Below are 21,482 nucleotides of genomic sequence, written 5' to 3' on the forward strand. Positions count from 1 at the left end.
GGTATCATTGTACATTTCTAGTACCGATAGGTAACCAATATAATGTAACTTATAGTCCAATATGTATTTCAAATATTTGAGAAACTTGTTTACTACATTCCAGTTATCCATACTTTGATTACTTATAAATTCACTCAGTTTGTTAACCGAGTAAATAATATCAGGCCTTGTGCAGTTCATAATGTACATTAAGTTTTTAATTATTTGAGAATATTCTGATTGATGTTTTTCCTTGCCTTTATTATTGAATAGATACACATTTATATCAGTTGGTTTCTTGACAATGTCATAGTCACCTTTAGAAAATTTGTCAAGAATTTTCTCAATATAATGATATTGAGACAATACCAATCCATTAGATGTCTTAGAAATTGTTATTTATAGTATGACATCTACAACATCCAAGTCTTTTATGTCAAACTTGTTAGTTAAAACTTTCTTAGTAGACTTGATCACGTGATCATTATTGCTCAAAATTAGCATATTATCTATATAAAGACATATAACAACACAACCTTTATTTTTGTTTTATTTTCATATAAACACATTTATCAACTTCATTGATTTTGAACTCATTTGACAACATAGCATTGTCAATTTTTTCATGTCATTATTTAGGTATTTGTTTCAAACCATATAATGATTTAACAAGTTTACAGACTTTCTTTTCTTATTCATTGACAATAAACCCCTTAGGTTGTTTCATATAAACCTCCTCATCAAGGTCATAATTTAATAAAGTTATTTTTATATCTATTTGATGTAAGCCAAACTTGTTAGTAGTTGTGGTGACTATCAACATTCATATAAAAGTTATTCTTGATATAGGTGAATATGTGTCAAAATAATCAACACCTTCTTGTTGTTTAAATCTTTAATAACAAGTTTTGCTTTATATTTATCAATAGTATCATCAGTTTTCATCTTCCTTCTAAAGATTCACTTATGGCCTAATGGTTTACTTCAAAAAGAAAGATCCACTAGTTCTTATGCATGACTATTCATAATGGATTCAATTTCATTATTGATTGCCTTCTTTCAATAAAAAAGCTTCCATATAGGACATTGTCTTAAAGTAGGTTTGAGGTTCATTTTCTAACAAGTATATTAGAAAATTTAAACTATATATTTTGGTCATTTTTTCTCTTTTACTCTTTCTAAGCTTAACTTTATCATTTTCTGATTAATGATTTTTACTTGAGCTAAACTCAATTGTTCTCTTAAGTGAATGATTTTTTCGTGCTTATTTTAATAGAAACACATCTTCAAATAATGTAGCATTATTTGATTTCAGAATACTTGACTTGCATATATGAAATCGATATGCACTATTATTCTATGCTTATTCAATAAATACACAACCTATAGTTTTAGGTCATATCTTGACCTTGTTAGGATCATATATCACTATCTTTGCAAGACACCCCCACACTTTGAGGTATTTATAAGAAGGTCTTCTACCTTTTCATAATTCATATGGTGTTTTTTTAGCTTTTTATAAGGTACTTTATTAAGTATATAATTGATAATTATAATTACTCCTAGAATTTTTAAGGTGCTCTCGAACTTATCAACATGAATTTCATCATTTTTTTAGTGTTGGATTCTTACTTTCTACAATGTTATTCAGTTGTGGTGAATAAAAAGCAGTAATTTAATGGATAATAAGATTTTAGGAACAAAATTTACCGAATGGTGATTCATATTCTCCATCTCTAGCACTTTTTATGACATTTATTGTAACAACACTAATTTTTTTCTATAAAAAAAAATCCATAAACAAGTCTATTAAAATTTCAGCAGAGTTTCCTCTATAATAGAATCATGCCAAGTTATTGACAACTTTTTCACATCATAAATCAACAACACAAATCACTGTACAACCATTATAGACCTTATCCCATCAAATCATAATCAAGGTTCTTAAGCATACATAAATTTTCATGATGCATGGAACATTAATAACTTGAATTAAGGTGATCTATAATATTCTAGTTTACTTTAACATATGCATCAATGTTTGTTCATAAAATAATCAAAAGTATAACAAGTTGTTGGTTTCACCGTTGGTTAAGACATATTTATAATACATTATCCAAAATAAAATAACAAAATAATGATACATATTAGTTTGATGCCCTACAAATTATATAATAATTCTATAACAAAAGTAAAAGATGATGAACTACTAATCAACTCCGGGGTGAGAAGTACTTGCCAAATTGTTTAAATTTTCACATTTTATTATAATGAAGTGCAAAGATTTAATAAATAACTTCATGCATGGCTAATATAATTATTAATTTATTTCATAAAACAATTTAATTCTTTTCCTTATTCTCAATAATACACATCATTCATATTTATACTATTCCCTTAGAACAGGTTTAAACTCCCCAAGAGTCACACAATCGATAGCAACCTATTTCTTCTAAGAACTAATTGAATAAAGTTATCCCCATAATTCATCCATAGAAACCACTAGCTCCAACATGGTCAACTAGTCTAATGATTATATCCCAGTTATCCAAACGTGGATGCCATTAACTCATTACATTCGGTTAGTTTAATTATTATATCACGATCATTCAAACATTGATGTCACTAGTCCATTATGATCGGCTAGTCTAATTATTATATCTAGGTCATCTAAACACGGATGTCACTAGCCTATTATATTTGACTAGTCTTTTAAATTATGTCTTGATCATCCAAACATGGATGTCACTAGCCCATTATGATCAGTTAAGCTAATAAATTGTGTTTGGTCATCCAAACATTGATGTCACTAACCCATTACAAATGAATAGTCTAATTATTATATCTTAGACATACATATATGGATGTCAGTAGCCTCATTACATTCAGCTAGTCTAATTATTATATCTTAATCATATAAATATGGATGTCACTAGCCTCATTACACTTGGCTAGATTACATCTCGGTAAATATTTATGTTGCAAATACTAAATGAACAATATACACTAAGAACATAAATATGAAGTTTTAAAATATAAATACTGGTGAGGTGAAAAACAACTACCTGATGCCTAAACTTGTATGTAAGTCTTCGGTTGTAGAGCTAACCTTGTGGCCCCTCCTATACAATTAAGCATACAATATCATTTATTATTCAATCCTCAATTCATTACAAAAATTAACTTTGCACATAATCATTTTATTCCTTGACATAACATGATTAAACACAATTTCCCATCCCTTTAGTTAATCATTTATTTTTCTCATTTCCCATAATATAATTCAATTTAATTTACTCATAATTTAATCATCACTTACCACTCAACTTGTTTTAAAAATTTCAGTTTAACTTCTCATTTAATCAATATTCTAGACTTGATTAACAACAAACAATTCTTATAATTTACACATATATACATTAATACACTCAAATTCGACTCTTATAACTTTTATCATTTAAGTCTTCAATCAAGAACAACTCTAAAGAAGGTAGAAATTAGCTCATTCTAGCTAATTTAACTTAACTCTTCAAGAACATTGTTTACTATTTTAATCATAACTAAAGTTATAGAATTTGTTTTTAGGCATGCCTTGTCTCTTCTAAAGCTAATATACATAGTTACAACTTTGTTGAACGGAAATAAACTCATCTTTGACATTAACACACCTAAAATTACCCATTATAGCATTTTATACAATTTGTCCAATAAAATTTTAGTTCGACCTTTCTTCAATTTTTAATATACAAAGCTGCAACTTTACAAAATAGATGAAAATCTATTCTTGCCATTAACGCACCTAAATTACCTATTATAACATTTTATACAATCTGTCTATCAAGATTTAAGTTCAACCTTTCTTTAATTCTTAATCAATATTTGGAGTTCTATAACTCCAAGTTAAGCAAAGTTAGTATTGTTTCCCTAGGTACTTTCATGAAGAAACATTTTTCAAATTTAATCATTTTAAAGTCTCATCTAGAAGTTAGGTAACGAGACTATCCAATTTTCGATCTATGGATTTTATAAGCAACCAGGTATACCATTCAAAACAAGCATTTTTTCATTTCATATACCTTATAGCACCACTAAACATAATCCTCCTATTAATCAACCAACCCAATTTTATCCAAATTCTTCAACAATTAATAATTTCAACACAACACAAAAATTTAGCCTCGATTTCCACAACTTTTAATGGATACAATTTTTTTAGTCTTTTGTTTTAATTTTATCATTTAACATTGGGTTTATTAGAAATTAAATTTCATAATTTATTTTGATTTGCTTTCTATTAACTTATCATGGTCTCAGAACCCAACATGCAGATTGATAGGTTAAATCGAATCGATCCAATATGTTATTATCTCAATATTTATATAAAAAAATATATCATCTTGAATATTTATTTTGAGTCAAACTATGTTCTTATCGACTTTATAGGTTGTCTTTGAATCCGTCAAGTCAATCAGTCACATTAGATCATTCCCCACACGGTTTAGAATTTTTTTCTACTAGAAAAACATTAGGAACACCTAAATATTTTTTTTTAAAAAAAAAAAACGATCTGACCAGCGACTTAGCGTAGGCCAATAACCTAGTTAACAGAAGCTAATTAGAAAGGAAAAAACATTGTTCATTATGAGAGGATTCACTATTTATTGGAACATTGTAATGACCATTTTATCCTTAAAAAACCTAATGAACTGGCTATTAGAGATAATACAATCTTCTTCTAAAATCTATTAGTCATTATTAGATTGATTAGGAACAAGTAGGTCTTTTCGCATTTTAAAAGTATTGTGAAATGTCTAAATTACCTTGAAAGCACATTTTTGTTTAACTGATATCCAAGGCTTTTTTGTATTGTCATTCTATTATTTTTAGTTATAATCAAGTTGTCCAATGGGTGATTTGGTATTTTAATAAATATAAAATATAATTAAAAAACCAGCGACTTGGCGTAGTCCAATAACCTAGTTAACAAAAGCTAATTAGAGAGGAAAAAACATTATTCATTATAAGAGGATTCACTATTTATTGGAACAGTGTAATGACCATTTTATCCTTAAAAAACCTAATGAACTGGCTATTAGAGGTAATACAATCTTTTTCCAAAATCTATTAGTCATTATTAGATTGATTAGGAACAAGTAGGTCTTTTCGCATTTTAAAAGTATTATGAAATGTCTAAATTACCTTGAAAGCATATTTTTGTTTAATTGATATCCAAGGTTTTTTTGTATTGACATTCTATTATTTTTAATTATAATCAAGTTGTCCAATGGGTGATTTGGTATTTTAATAAATATAAAATATAATTAAAAAAATAAGGTTGGTGCGTGCATTAGATGCACTAGCGCATCTGCCGCCCTGTCGTATTCAAGTGGCACATTTAATAAATTACAATGGCCAAAATGGTGTTCTTTGATGTTTTTAAAATTGTCTTGATAGACCCTCCCTCCATAGGCGACACGTTTAGCTTATTGACCTCTAGTTTGACGTCATCAACCTTTTCATTTCTTTCTTTTCTCTCTACCTTATTTTTAGCGCCTATCCCTCTAAATTTTCAAAGCACCCCTCCATTTTATTTTTTTCTCTAGATTTGTTTTTTTATTAGTACTATTTATTTATTTGATATAAAAATGGATCACCAAGTATCATTAGACTCTTTTTTAACCACGATCATTTTGCAACACACAACACAAAATAACCACCAAGAATCGTTAGGCTCTCTTCTAATCATAATTGTTATGCAACACATAGCAAAGCAAAATAACCATCAAATATCGCTAAGCTTTTATACCAATTGACACAAATGAAAGAGAATAATAAAATTGTTTGTTACATGTTAGTTATTTTTGTTGCCTACTAAACATGTATAGAGATAGTTATAGCTTTTTTTAAGAATATGTTGTAATATATTGTTTGGCATGCAAAAACACAATGAATGAATACAACTTATTCTTCTCTTTCAATTTATTCTTTCTCTCCTTTCCTTTTTATTTAAGCAAATCATAAAAATAGCACACACTCACAATTCTATCCTACTTGGATTGCTTAATTATAGAACTATTCCAGTAACCATTGTTATAATTGGTATTAAGGCTTTTGATTCTTGGAACTTCAATATGACACCAAACACTAGATCTCAATAAATCAAAAGGCTGGAGAAGTCTATGAAAGCTGCAAACAAGGAACAAGCACAAAGGCTTGAACAAGTTATAAAGTTATTGGAGACCTATAGACAACAATCACCAACCACTAAATCAATGCAGGATACCAAGATTGAAGAACTTAGAGAGCTTGTCAATGGATTCTCTTACCAATAGGGTACCTTGTTATTGAAGTTACAATTCAACGCTGGAGACTCTAACATAAAACAGAATAATCAAACATCCAATCAGGAAGAATTTATAACCAAATTTGGCTGACCTTATGAAGGTCAGTTCAATAACTCTAGGATATACTAACCTAGAAGGAACTTCTCTATGTTTAAGTGGGAGGGTGTTCATAAGTGGTTATATAAATGCAATCAGTACTTTGACTTGAAAAAGATTACTGAAACTGACAACTCAATTTTGCTTCTTATTACCTGGATAGAATGGCCCTGACAACTCAATTTTGCTTCTTATTACCTGGATAGAATGGCCCTATACTGGCACCAGAATTTCATAAGTAGGAAAGCTCAACTTGTGACTTCAAATGAGTATGTAAAAACTATATGTAGTAGATTTAGGGGCAAAAGCAAGTATACAACCTGGCAAGACTACAAAATAACACCATAACTTATAGAAGGACACATTAAAGTCACCATAAATCATTTTAAACAAACACTATACAGCCTACCCAGGCCAAAATCAGTATTAACCCAATCAACTATAAAAATTCACCCATCTTATCTAACAACTTGAAACAATCACAACCCAGCCTACTACCTACTCCAAACATACCACCCTTTAACAAACCATATATGAAACCCACAAAACCCATAAGGAATAAGGAGCTAGATGAAAGGAGGGTTGAGGGATAATGTGTTTGGTATGATAAGAAGTTTGTGCGGGGTCATAGGTGTAAGAATAAAAAACTCTACTCCCTACGTATAGTTGATGATGAGGATGAAGAATTAGAGGAAAGGAATTCCATGGATATGAAAGAATAAGAAGATTCTGATTAAATATTCCTTGTATTTCACTAAATGCTCTTGAAAAGGTTAATGAGTTTTACACTTACAGGGTTACTAGCAAGGTCAATAGGTTGCTATTGTTTATTATGGTAGACTTAAGGAGCACCCATAATTTCCTAGATTCCAGAGCAGCCACAAGATTGCAATGTGAGCTCAGTACAATTAAACCCATAATAGTTGAAACAACCAATAGGGGAACTATGTTATGCGTTTCTATTTACATAAATTTCAACTAGAAAATGCAAGGGATCTGTTTCAATACAGATGTGTTTATTATGGAGTTGAAAAATTGTGATATGGTATTGGATATACAATGGTTAGAAACTTTGAAAAACATAGCATCCAACTATAAGGATCTATGGATGCCCTTTAGCTGGCAAAGTAAGGAGGTAACCATTAAAAGATAAGATCCTATTAAACTACAAGCTATTAGAATTGATCAATTCAATAGCCTATTGGACAATGTTATGTAAGTGGCAGAAGTCAGCCTTCGTAGCTTGAGAATTGTGTTAGACTCGGGAACTAAGGTGCATGCGATGTCTGCGACCTTTTCAACCAACAATTACAGAACCCCTATTGTAGATGCCTTACTCGAAGCTTATCAGGATGTATTTAAGGAACCTAAGAGTCTACCTTCATCCAGACCCTAGGACCACTCTATTCCTTTGAAGGAAGGTTCTCTGGCATTCAATTTAAGACCCTACAGGTACTCGAGTATACAAAAAAGGGTGGTAAAAAAGCTGGTAGAAGAGATGCTTGAATCAAGTATAATACAACCTAGCCAAAGTCCCTTTACTTCTTCAATGGTGTTAGTCAAGAACAAAGATAATACATGGAGGTTATGTGTGGACTATCGAGCCTTTAATAAGATGACCATTAAAAATTAGTATCCTATACCACTAATAGATGAGTTATTAGAGGAACTAATAGGGACAATAATTTTTTACAAGACAACATTCAAAACTCATAGTTGCCATTATGAGTTTATGATGATGCCCTTTGGTTTAACTAATGCTCCAACTACCTTTCAAAGTTTGATGAATAAGGTATTTCATGAACACTTTAGGAAATTTATTTTGGTGTTTTTTGATGATATTCTAATTTACAATCAGACTGTCTACAATCATTTAAAGCACTTAAAAATGGTAATTTAGTTATTGAGGAATCACAAACTGGTGGCTAAGGACAGTAAATCCATCTTTGGCAGTGAAACTGTAGTGTAGTTGAGGCATATTATATAAAAAAAATTGTATAGCTATAAATCCTGAAACAATACAAAGCATTGAGGATTTGCCTACTCCCAACACCATCAAGCACCTTTGAGGGTTTCTAGATTTAACTGGTTGCTATAGAAGGTTCGTCAGGAGGTATGGTTTAATAAATCAACCTTTTAACCAATCTACTAAAGAAGAAGGGATTTAAGTAGACTAAAAAGGTTGTTATGGCTTTCAAAAAACTTAAGTTATAACCTTTCCACTAGTTTTAGCACTACCTAGTTTGGACAAGATATTTGTGGTAGAAACTAATACTTTAGCTACGGGAATAGGAGTAGTGCTACTACAATAGGGGCATCCCCTGGCTTTCATCAATAAGTCTATAGGTTCTAAACAACAAGCCTTATCAATATATAAGAAAGAAATGTTGGCTATTATACATATGGTTACTAAGTGGAAGCATTATCTATGGGGAAGGCATTTCAAAATTAGGATTGATCACGTCAGTTTGAAATATCAACTAAGCTAAAAGTTGACTTTAGCTTCTCAACATGTCATGACTATGAAATTGAATACAGGAAAGGGAAAAGGAACACCATGGCTTATGCACTTTCTAGGGTTTCTAGTACAAAATTGTGTAAGTTGGGGTTATCAAATGTCTCTATTGGCATTATCAAATACATTAAGGCTACATGGTTTAGTGATAAGACAGTGTGTATAATTATATAGGATCTTCAACATGACCCAACTTCCTACCCACACTAGTAGATTAATGGCTATCTAAATAGAAAAAAGAGGATGATGATGGGTAACAATCCATCCTTGCACAAAAAGCTGATTTCACTCTACCATAATACAGCCATGGGGGGTCATTCAAGCATTTATGGTACAACTAAAAGAGTGAGGGGTATTTTCTACTGGAAAGGCAACAAAAACGTATCAAGCAATTTATTAGGGAATGTCCCGTGTGCCAATAGAACAAGAGAGAAAACACGACCTATCCAGATATGTTATAACCTTTCCCTATACCTCAAAAACCTTTTATTGATATCAGTATGGACTTCAATGAAAGGTTATCTAAATCTGAAGAAAAGGAGGTAATCTTAGTGGTGATAAACAAATTTAACAAATTTTATTGCGGCTATTATGGCTAAGACCTTCATGGATTATGTCTACAAGTTACATGAGCTACCAACCACAATTGTCAGTGACCGAGATTCTTTATTTCTTAGCCATTTTTGGAAACAAGTTTTGTTGACCTATATTATTTCACAGCTTATCCTCCGCAAACTGATGGTCGGACAGAGATAGTAAACAAGTGTCTTGAGAACTATCTTTGTTGTATGGTTGGGGAGAATCCGACTCGATGGATCAAGTGGCTACTTATGGCTGGAATGGTAGTATAACATCAATTTTCACTCTTCCACTAACACTATTCTTTATGAGGTATTGTATAGCTTAAAACCACCTATTCATGTACCCTGCATTCCATATTCATGTACCCTGCATTCCAAAGGACTCCATGGTGGCAACTTTAGATACTAACTTAACCACGAGGGAAGAATTATATCAAGCACATTATTCATAAGGACTTTATGGTGGCAGCTTTAGATACTTAACCACGAGGGAAGAAATATATCACACAAGGCAAATGAGAAAACAGGTGAAAGAACTTTCGAAATGGAAAATTACGTTTATCTCAAATTACAACCCTATTGTCATACTACTATAGCACATCAAATTTCTCAAAAATTAGCTCAGAAATACTATTGTCTGTACCTAGTGTTGGAAAAAATTGGAGTTCTGGCCTATAGACTTAATTTGTCTGCCTCAGCAGCTATTCACCTAGTGTTCCACATCTCCCAATTGAAGAAACATCTGGGCAATCACGTGACTACTTCAACTCTGCCCTGCCTCACATAAGAGAATCCCTGCAGGAGCGAAGAATGGTGAAGAAAGGGAATCGAGCCGCCACACAAATCCTCATCCACCGGAAAAATCAATCTCCAGCTGACGCCATGTAGGAATTTGTGGAAGATTTCAGATTCAAATTCCCATAAATTGACCATGAGGACAAGGTCGAATGGGGAAAGTTGTTACAAATTCAAAATTAGAAGGGGGAACACTGTGGCTGGTTTCATAATCCAGCACAAAGGAAATAAAACATCACTATTTAAACGCACCATAAAATTTAATGTTAAAATGCAAACCACGAAATTTTTTTTAATGTGGGCTGTTATTCAGGCTTTTGCTGTACTATATTTTTTTTAAGGGTGTAAAAGTGTGATTGTAAAGTGTTTTGTACTCGAAAATATATTAAAATAATATTTTTTAAAATTATTTTTGACAGCACGTTAAAATAATCTAAAAATATTAAAAAATATTAATTTGAAGTAAAGAAAAAAATCAAAAAAAATATTTATATAACTCTGGCTACCAAGCCCTCCTGTGCACATCACTACATGAAACTGCTCATACGACTTGCTAACAAAAGGCATAGAAGGACCAAGAAGAAAACAACATATGCTTCACAATCATGATTTATATAACAGGTTTCATCTTTGGAATCATCTAGTCCTTGAATATTTGGGTTGCGGTTATCAATAAATAGGTTCAAGTAAATTATATCTTACCATCTGATCCAGAAAGATCTCACAAAGCATGGTAATCAGACACACATATCACATCATACTCAGGGCAACAGATATTTTATGTTTTCCTCACATAAATAAATTGGAATAGCTAATTCGTTGTTATTTGGAGGTAATGCAATAACTAAATCAATAATAATTGAACAGACTCCAGAAGAACTCCCATTGCTTCAAAACATTTCAGCCGAAGTCAAGTGTTTCTAGCCAAGCTGGCAAGAAAACTCATTTAATTGAAGTACAAAACAGAGCTTTGTGAAGGGTCCATTATGAAAGAGGTGGCGCTAAATGAAAGTAATGGATGAACAACATTGAAGAAGGAATCAGGAGAAGAGCAACAAAACAAACAAGTCAATGTCCTGCAGAATAACCAAAGTCACATGGAGCATGTACTTGAGAAGTTGATACATGCAAAACAAGTCTGTTTGGGTAAAGATTATTCTGGTATAAAACCACAAACAAGATAAAAGTTCTAGTTAGTTTTGAAACGAAGAACATCAGTTATAAGTCAGTGACTATAGATAAGTTTGCATCTCTCTTAAAAAAAAAGAAAAAAAAAAGTGAATCAATCACTCAAACTCTGAGGATGCAGTCTTCAACTGTAAGGAGCCATCCAGAAGAAATGAGAGGAAATTTAAACCTTTCCTTCAGCTTAAAAGAAAACAGTGTTGTTGAAGTTAACTCTTTCTATGAAAAACTTTTTAATTCTTTCTTTCCTATTGTGATGCCAAATTTGAAAATCATATGTAAAACCAAATAAAAAAAATGAAGCTATAAACATGCAACTTATTGAAGAGAGCCTTTTATATCTTTTCCAGCTGCAAAATTTACTTCTCACCTATTATAATGCAGCTTATTTAGAATTTTGAAGTTTGTATAGTACAGTTAAATAACCATTGCTCAATGTCATGCAAAACTCATGCTATAGTTCAGTGTGTAGAGCAGAAGCTTCGTCACTTTAATGACTCTTTAACACTTTAATTGTTATGCAATCACTGCCCAAAGGTTCATGTTTTTCCATTACATAATCATTTATGAATACCAAAGCACATCTATACAGAACCATCAATCATAAAAAAATTATAGATGCCAAAGGACATTTATGCAGAACTACCAATCATGTAACTGAAAAGGATAGCATATATCTCCGCCCTTTACTTTTATCCGAACTAAGTCCAATTGCTATCCGTCTATTCAACAACTGCTAGTTTATGATAGGATCAAACCAATTATGAAGTTCAGCATAAATGGGTTAAAGTCAACCAAGAACAATCACCATAACATATTTCAAAGAGATTCGATAAACTGCAACAATGAGTATATCAAAACAAAATATGGAGAAGCCAAGGCAGGAATAAAGAAACAGATTATTATATGATACCAAATAAAGTAAATGAAAGGAAGGACTTATATTCTCCACTATAACCAAATATATATATAATGCCTTACAACTTATTTCCACGAGCTTATTTAAGGACAAGATAGCTCTGAGAAGATCCATTGGAGAAGGCACTCCTCTCTCCCTTATGACTACTCCTGTATTGGTTGTATCGTCCCTATAAAATTAATAATAAAAGTAAACTACTACTTCTTGATCTTCTTTGGCTTCTTAGTTCCTGGAACCTCCAATCTTCCAACAGAACATCCACACCTTGCTCGAAACACAAGAACAGCTCTTCCATTAGCCGGTGCCATCTTCTTCAATTCAGCCTCCAATTCACGGTGGTGATCACGAGGCAATTCAAAAAGGCCCCTTTTCAGCCCATCTTTCACCAAAGTACCATTAGAATTCTTCACACACTCCTCGGTCTCCAACTGAATATCGAACTCTGCCGCCTTCCTTAAACCCTTACAGTTTGGATTCCCACATTTCCTAGTAGTACACAAAATCACTATCCAGGCAACTATTCCGGCACAAAAAGTACTAATCCCTATAGATCCAAATATCAGTGGGTTTCTCATAACCTCTTCTTTGACCACATAATGAATAGCAGCTACAAATTCAATCAAACCAAGAATTACAAGCTTGATATAAGGAAATAACAAGAATCCACAGGCACCAATAACAGCAATCAAGATCAGAACATCAATAACAGCTGATCGAGATCGATCACAGACAGGTTTAGTTTTACAACTTGAACCATTCGCTGTCTTTCTATTCTTATGCACATGATTATTGTTGTGCCTTGATTTTGGATTAAACTCATTGGAATTCACAGGATTTGCCATGGAAGTTGTTGATGATTGGTCAACTGAGTTGCAGACCGAGATCGAGCTATGGAAATAGACCATTTCAATCAAACCCAATAATTTTTAAGAGAAATAAAAAGAAAAACTCAAACCCACCAATCTTAACCAGTCCAAATCACAAAAGCAATTGAAACCCACCAATCTAGAGCAAAAAATAAGATCGACCCACCTCGTGAAATATCGGAAAGATCAAGAATCTCACGTATTCTTGAAGATCAAAAGACAGTAGTATTCTTGTCAGTGCCCCTATGTGAGTGTCTCTTCAAGAACAAGAGCAAGAAATGATGAGAGAGGACCATATAATTCAATTAAGATTGGACTGATTCCACCAAGAGAAACGAAAAAAGGAAGCGATCTTTAGCCGCGTTGAGCTTTTAACTTTAAGAGGCCTGGCCGGCTATGAAGTTGCCCAGCCGAAGACGAAAGCAGAGAAGACAAGGAAGGGTCATTTAACTGGCTTTAATCTATCGCTATCCCTTGCTCTTTTTTCTCTTTTTAAATTATGATTTGGTTTACAAGTATATGAATAAATAAATAAATAAATAAATAAATAAAGAGAAGGTCTTTCTTACACGTTAAAGAGAAATGAATGGAAGGCACAGACGGTGGGGTGACATGAAGTGGGCTTTAACCAATGATGTGTGCCTGATTTGGTGGGGTACATGGTATGGGCTTGGCCTCCCTTTTTTTTTCTTTTAATTATTAGTATCATAATTTAACATATCCATTGTTAACTTTATTTTGGTATAAAATAAAGGTTTAAGAAAAATATTTTTATTGATGATTTAAAAAATATAGGTTTGATAAAAATATTTTTAGTAATTATTTAAAAAAATAAGTTCAAGAAAATATGTGTTTTGTTAAAACAGCCGTGAGATAAATTTCTTCATGCAAAAAAAAAAAATTCCATGAATAAAAATCAAGTTAGTTTACATTTTATAAAAATAAGGTTTGAAACGTAATTACATGTGAAAAAGATATCAGTACAAAAAATAAATTTTATTTAGTTAAACAAACAGTTTTTTTTTTGTGGTTAGGTGAAAAATAAAAATTACTACAATACTAAACATTGTTTTCTTAAACTTAGTTTGAGTTTATAATATATTTAAAATATGAAGTTAAAGCTTTAACTTGTTTTATATGATATTTAAAGTTTGTTTCAAATTAACCAAACTTAAATTTTCTAATGTTTGTTATATTACATGCTAACTATTACAACATAATTAATAGAATATAATGAAAGGAAAAAATATACAAAAGATATATTTCAGGTTTTTATAATAAATGCAAAAGCTATGTTTCAACTAATAAAAAAAATTCCCAAACTTGATGGATAATAATTTTACCAAGTCATTATTGTGATTCACATGTAATTTTTTTTTCCTCCTCAAAAGTTCTGTTCCCAAACTTTTTTTTTCTTTGAGTTTTTTTTTTGTTGGATGCGCCCAATCAACAAGATCATATTAAAACAATTCTCATATAATTAAATTTAAAAACCAGATAAAACAAATAATCAAGTCTGGATTTTAGAAGTATGAATCATTATAACTTGTACAAGTTTAATGAAATGCCTACTTTTTTAAATTGGTTTTTTTTTTCAATCATACCATTTAATGTTAGGTTTTTATTTAATTTTATTGTTAAGTATTGAGTTAATTGTGAATTGATATTTAATTTTTTTATCGTGTAATAAAACAATTAATTCAAATTAGTGGAGTTCATAACCTAAGGGTGAACCTGACTCACTTCTTTTTTTTTAATATTTTTTCTTTTAATCTACTCAGTCAATAAAATCATATTGAAACAGCTTTTATGCGACTTAATTTAAAATCTAGGTTAAATAAAGAGTTAAGTTCAAAAAAAAAATTAAACTTAAACTATTGTACCAAGTATCATGATATAAAAAAACCTTCAACAATCTAAATATTATTTTTTTTATTTAAAAACATTTTAATCTCAACAATATTAAACTAGATTGACGCACACCTAAAGTGTAGGAAAGAAATTACTGTGCATTAAAATCATGCATGAAAATCTAGAAACGAAAAAAAAAATATTTAATTAGAAGCTGATACATTGCTATAAAAAGCTTTATAAAACTTAGTGCATCTCGAGAAATTTATAAAATGATTTTATATTATAAAATGTTCTTATTTTTAAATTTCATGTTACTCCGGAAAACACAACAAATTTGAAAAACACTATTAATATTTGAGGTTATAGTAATGGTTTTTTTAAAGTGTTTTTTTATTTATAAATATATTAAAATAATTTTTTATTTTATTAAAATTTATTTTTAACATTATCACATCAAAACAATTTAAAATTATAAAAAAAAATCTTGAAGGAAAAAAAATGAATTTTCCATTCTTAAATACTTCTTTATATTACCATGTCCGTTTTTACATTTAAAAAAGGCTTTTGAAATTCTTAAAATTATTTTGTTTTAAATTAGTATTTTTATAATTTTTAATTATTTTGATTTGTTAATGATAAAATTAAATTTTAAAAAATAAAAAATATATATTTTATTTTGATATATTTTTAAATTAAAAATATTTTAAAACATAATTGTTATTACAGTTCTAAACACTACCATAATCTAAAATAATATGAAATAGTATTCAATGAACCGTCTCCCGTCCTTCCACCACCATCTAAGGTCAACTGTCATGAACCTGTCGACATTAAAATTGAGATAACTCATTAATTAAAAAGAAAACCCAATAAAAATATTAATGGAATATTAGCTCTTTACCCTATCGCCATTAAAACCAGAAATATATTATTTATGTCAAGAGGTTATTACTAAGTCATTTTCTTCTAGTTTTTTTCCGTCACAATCATCTTCCTCAGGCATACATACAGGGGCGGAGCTAAAATTATATAACAAAAAGGATTAAAACTCAAGATATAATTTATTATTAAAAAACTTATCTATTTAAAATAAAAATACATTATATTATTCTATATTTAAATATTAAAAAAATTTAAAATTTAAAATATTTTACAGGACGGAGCCCCTACTCGCCTCCCCTCTGCACACACAGATAGACCAACAATGTAGCATGAGAATATATATATATATATCGACGTGGCATGTTGATAACAATTGATGTGTTATCTGACCCTAAAGAGGCGTGAAGAAGAAGAAGAATTGATGGCGTTTAATACGTGCCCTTAGGTTCAAGCTAATTAAATCTTCTTCTTCTTTTTCTTTGTTTCAGTAATGGGAGTTTGAATCTCAAATTGCATTCAAGTCAAAACTCTTCAAATGACTAAATATTGCGAGATAAAAAAATAATAATATAATTTTATAAAATATCTTTTTTCCAATTTTATATAATTTGGTCTCTCTTTCAAACTCTCCATCAACCACATAGAAATAGAAGTAATGACATCTATTTTCAACGTATTGACACCATAAACCCTATATAGTCAACCACATAAAATGGAAAATTATTCAAACTCACCTCTACACAACATTTGCCAACAACACGTTATCTTTAAAGCTGTATTGACTTCATTGCTGCGAATCACTAGTTTTTTTTCTGTATTTCATTAGTGGAATGAACCTTTCTCCCATATTATCTTCTTTATCCTTTTATTTTTTTTAATTAACGTGAGTATCCGGGTCAGCTTGCGCACACTTCGATTAATCCCACAGGTCCTAAGTTAACGACCGTGTAAACCTCCAGTGATCCTGAGAGGACTCAAACTCGTGACCATTGAAAAGCAAATTCAAGGCCTAACCAGTTAAGCTACCCCTCAGGATTATTATTTTCTTTATCCTTTAAACGTGAGAAGGTTGCGTTTTATGTATCAAGATTTCAGTTTCTTCACAATACAATCTTAAAAACTTACACAGACCATCTAAACTCTGATTAAAAATATATTTATAAAAATTATTTTCTTACACCTTAAATCAAATTCAATTCACTCCTAAATCAAACTAATATAGGCAGACTAGCAAAAAATAAAAGGTTTTGAGCAGTCAAATGGAGATTTATTACAACTAGAGGGAGATATGCCCCGAATATATTATGGGGATAGGCTAGCAAATGCTTTTATGGACGGGTAGGACAAAGCTATGTCCAAAAAAAAAATTTGGTCAAGCCATATCATCATATAACAATAATAATAAATCATAACTTTTGACTCAAGTATTGGATGAGACTCAATATTTTTTTCAGAGGATTATTGAGGCCCGACTCTATAGGAGGCCCAACTTGCTATAATTAGACGAGATCTAGAAGAGCTTTCAATTAGGTTCCAAAAATGTTGTTTTAGCCAGTTTTGTAATTTTTCCTTGATTCTTTTGTTTTTTTCTATTAAATTTTAGATTTTTTATTATTTTTCTTTTGGCTTTAGGATTTTGATTTTATTCTATGTTAAGGTCAATTTTTATGACCTATTTAAATGATTGTAAACCTAGATAAAACTTATTAAACTTTGCATTTCATAAATAAATTATAAATTAGGGTGCTTATGTTCTAACTCTATTTTCAACCAAAACTCATTCTTTTTGTGCTTGTTATTATCTTATTTGTGCTTCCACCTACATCAAAGACTAACTTTCAAATTTAGTTTTTAAAATTAGTGTTACCCTTACAACTTATAAGCAAATTATGTAACAACCCAAATTATTCAATACACATTTAAACCATTATTGTCATATTCTTAGAAGTTTGGGGACCTTGGTAACCTCTGAAGCAAGGATATGTGAAATACATTATGTATTCTAGCCAAATGTAGGGGCAATGTCAATCAATAAGCAACAAGTCCAATTCTTTCTACTATTTCAAATGGGCTTATATATCTTGACGCTAGTTTACCTTTCATTCCAAACCAAATAATAGTTTGCCAAGGTGCAACCTTTAAATATACTTGATCCCCCAGTTGGAATTTCAATGGTCTTTTGTAATTGTATGTATAACTTTTTTTATATGTCTTGGGCCTATTTCATTCTTTCTATGATTACTTTGATCTTATCAATGGTCATTTGCACTAATTTTGATCCCAACAGTCTTTTTTCACCAACCTCATCCCACCATAAAGGAGTTTGACATTTTTTTTTCCATATAAAGCTTTGTATGGAGCCATGCTAATCATAGTTTGATGACCATTGTTATATGAAAATTCTATATAAGGTAAGTGATCCTCCCACTGACGTCCAAACTCGAGAGGTTATAAGATCTTAACAAATCTTCTAATATCTAGATCATTCTTTCTAATTGTCCATTAGTTTTTGGATGGAAGACGATGCTTAAGTTCAATTTAGTACCCATACAACACTGAATACTTGGCCACAATCTAGAAGTGAATCGGGGATCCATTTCTAATACTATAGAAATTAGGAGTCTGTGTAATATAGCCATTTCATTCACATATATTTTTCCCATTTTATCCACTGAATTAGTCATCTTTATTGGTATAAATAAGGCAAACTTCGTCAATTGATCCACAATTACCTAGATTGTATCATTCCTCGTCTTAATCCTTGGTAGCTGAGACACAAAATCCATGGTAATATCATTTCATTTCCACACTAGAATCGAAAGAGGTTGTAATTTTCTCGCATGCTTTTGATGTTATATCTTAACTTGCTAGCATACAACGTATTTAGTCAAATATTCTATAATTTTCCTATTCATTTTAGGCCACCAGTAGTAATCCTTTAAGTCTCAATACATTTTAGTGTTCCTCGGATGCACTACAAGCTTAAATTCATGAGCTTCCCTTAGGAATTCATACTTTAAGGTCTTATCATCAGATAAATATATCCTTTCTCCAAAAGCTACAATCCTATTTTCTTTCATCTGAAAGATAGATCCATGACCTCTTTTCAGCTGATCCTTAATTTACATTACTTCTGCATCTTTTCCTTAGGCTTCTCAGATCCTTTCCAGCCAAATTAGTTGTACCATTAGTTGAGCCAACAAGGATCATTTAGATCCCGTATTAAATAATTTTTTCATCTTTGCTAATTCTAAAAGTTCCCTTCTATTTCCAACCAAAATCCCCCCAACTACAGCTTTATTCTTTCAACTTAATGCATTTTCCATAACATTTGCTTTCCTCGGTGATAATCAATTATGCAATCATAGTCTTTAATCAATTCTATTTATCTTTTTTGCGTATATTCAGTTCCTTTTGTGACATCAAATACTTTAAACTCTTATGGTCAATGAAAATCTATACTTATGTCCCATAAAAATAATGTCTCTAAGCCTTTAAAGTAAACACTACATTAGCCAATTCTAAATCATGTATCACATAGCTCACTTCATGTGGTTTCAATTGCCTAGAAGCATAAGCAATAACCTTGCCATTTTGCATAAGCACACAACCCAGACCTTTGTTTAAAGCATTATTGTAGATGACAAACCCTTTTTATCCTTTTAAAAGAGTTAATACTAGAGCTGAAGTCAATCTTTTCTTTAACTTTTGAAAACTTTCTTCGCATTCTTTAGACCATTCAAACTTGACTCCTTTACATGTCAGTCGAGTCATTAGAGAGGCTATTTTTAAAAACCCTTCTATAAACCTTCAATAATATTCAGTCAATCTAAAAAAACTATGAATTTTCATCACATTCGTAGGTCTTTCCCACTTTAATACTATTTTCATTTTTCTATGATTCATAAATATCCTTTTTTATGATATTACATGTCCCAAAAATACCACATCTTTCAACCAGAACTCACATTTGCTTAGCTCAGCGTACAACTCATTCTTCCTCAAAAGCTCTAATACAACCCTTAAATATTGTTCATGTTCAGCTGAAAAAAGAAGTATATTAATATGTCATCAATGAAAACCACAACAAACTTGTCTAAATAAGGGCTAAAAATTCAGTTTATCAAATCCATAAATATAGTCATGGTATTGGTCAATTCAAAAGGCATCACCAAAAACTCATAATGTCCATAACGAGTCCTAAAGGTCGTTTTTTTGTACATCATACTCTCTTATCATCAACTGATGATACCTAAACTATAGGTCTATTCTTGAGAATAATCATGCTCCCTTCAGTTGATCAAACAAATCATCAATTATACGAAATGATTATCTATTATTTAGGGTCACTCTATTCAATTGTCTGTAATCTATATAAAAACAAAAGGTTCAAACAATCATCTCCTTTACAAATAACATGGGAGCTCCCCAAGATGAATTACTTGTTCGGATAAATCCCTTCTCTAATAATTCTTGTGGTTGAAATTTCAACTCTGCTAATTCAATAGGGGCCATCCTATAAAGAGCCTGAGAAATAGGTGTCATTCGTGGTATAATTTCTATAGACACCTCAATTTTTCATCTAAAAAGTAATCTTAGTTGTTCATCTGAAAATAAATCAGGAAATTCCATTACTACTGGAATATCAAACAACTTCATAATCTTCTTCTTCATATCCACAACATAAGCTAAGTAAGCTTTACATCCTTTCCTCATCATATTTTCAACTATCATAATTAATTTTAACCCATTTGACACTAAATTTCTCTCACCTTTAAATTTTATTTCCTTTCCATCCATCATTCTTAAAACTACAGTTTTAGAATAACAATCCAATCGAGCATGATACATCCCTAACCATTCCATCCCTAAAATAACATTAAACCCTTGCATCTTCAATGGTACTACATATACCCCAAAGCTATAAGCCCCTATTTGAACCTTACACCGTTTATATACATCATTTATTTCCACTTTTTCCCCCAATAATGTACTTATTACTAGGGGTGTTCATGATTCAGTTCGGTTCGGTTTAGACTTAAAAAACAACCGAACCGAATTACAGTAATTTTGTAAAATATTAATCGAACTGGATCGAAAACCGGTTCAGTTAAATCCGGTTTTTTTGGAAAAAAACCGGAAAACCTAATCCCATCATATATGGTTTTTTTTTAATTTTTTAAAATTGACTTACATTAAATTGAACTTTAAAATTTACAGCTTTAAATTCATGGTTTGTTGTCATAACCTAATGTAATGAAGAAGCCCATGTATGATGAAAAAATGCCTTGCCAACTTGGGAATTACGAAACTATTACAGATTAGCAACACAGTTGTAGGTTTCAAGAATATCATTAGAAGCACTTAACAATGAGTCTTGCTCAGATTAGTAGATGGATATTTTTTCAAACCTGGGTATAGGACCCATCCCAACTGCCTTCCAGTTAAGCATTACATCGTGCATAA

At 30.9% G+C, this 21,482-nt stretch overlaps 1 protein-coding gene across 1 annotated transcript; it reads right to left on the bottom strand.

Annotated features, from left to right (window-relative positions):
* Positions 1 to 12,382: 12,382 nt before the first annotated feature.
* LOC133671684 (uncharacterized protein At5g19025-like) lies at positions 12,383 to 13,767 on the bottom strand. The gene has a single exon (XM_062092509.1). The coding sequence runs from the start codon at positions 13,317 to 13,319 to the stop codon at positions 12,612 to 12,614; it is 708 nt and encodes a 235-aa protein (XP_061948493.1). The 5' UTR covers positions 13,320 to 13,767; the 3' UTR covers positions 12,383 to 12,611.
* Positions 13,768 to 21,482: the final 7,715 nt, after the last annotated feature.

The sequence above is a fragment of the Populus nigra genome, chromosome 13 (genome assembly GCF_951802175.1).
Source record: "Populus nigra chromosome 13, ddPopNigr1.1, whole genome shotgun sequence".
Lineage (NCBI taxonomy): Eukaryota > Viridiplantae > Streptophyta > Magnoliopsida > Malpighiales > Salicaceae > Populus > Populus nigra.

Coding starts and splice junctions, on each gene's coding strand:
- LOC133671684 (XM_062092509.1), bottom strand. CDS start 13,319: ATGGTCTATTTCCATAGCTCGATCTCGGTCTGCAACTCAGTTGACCAA.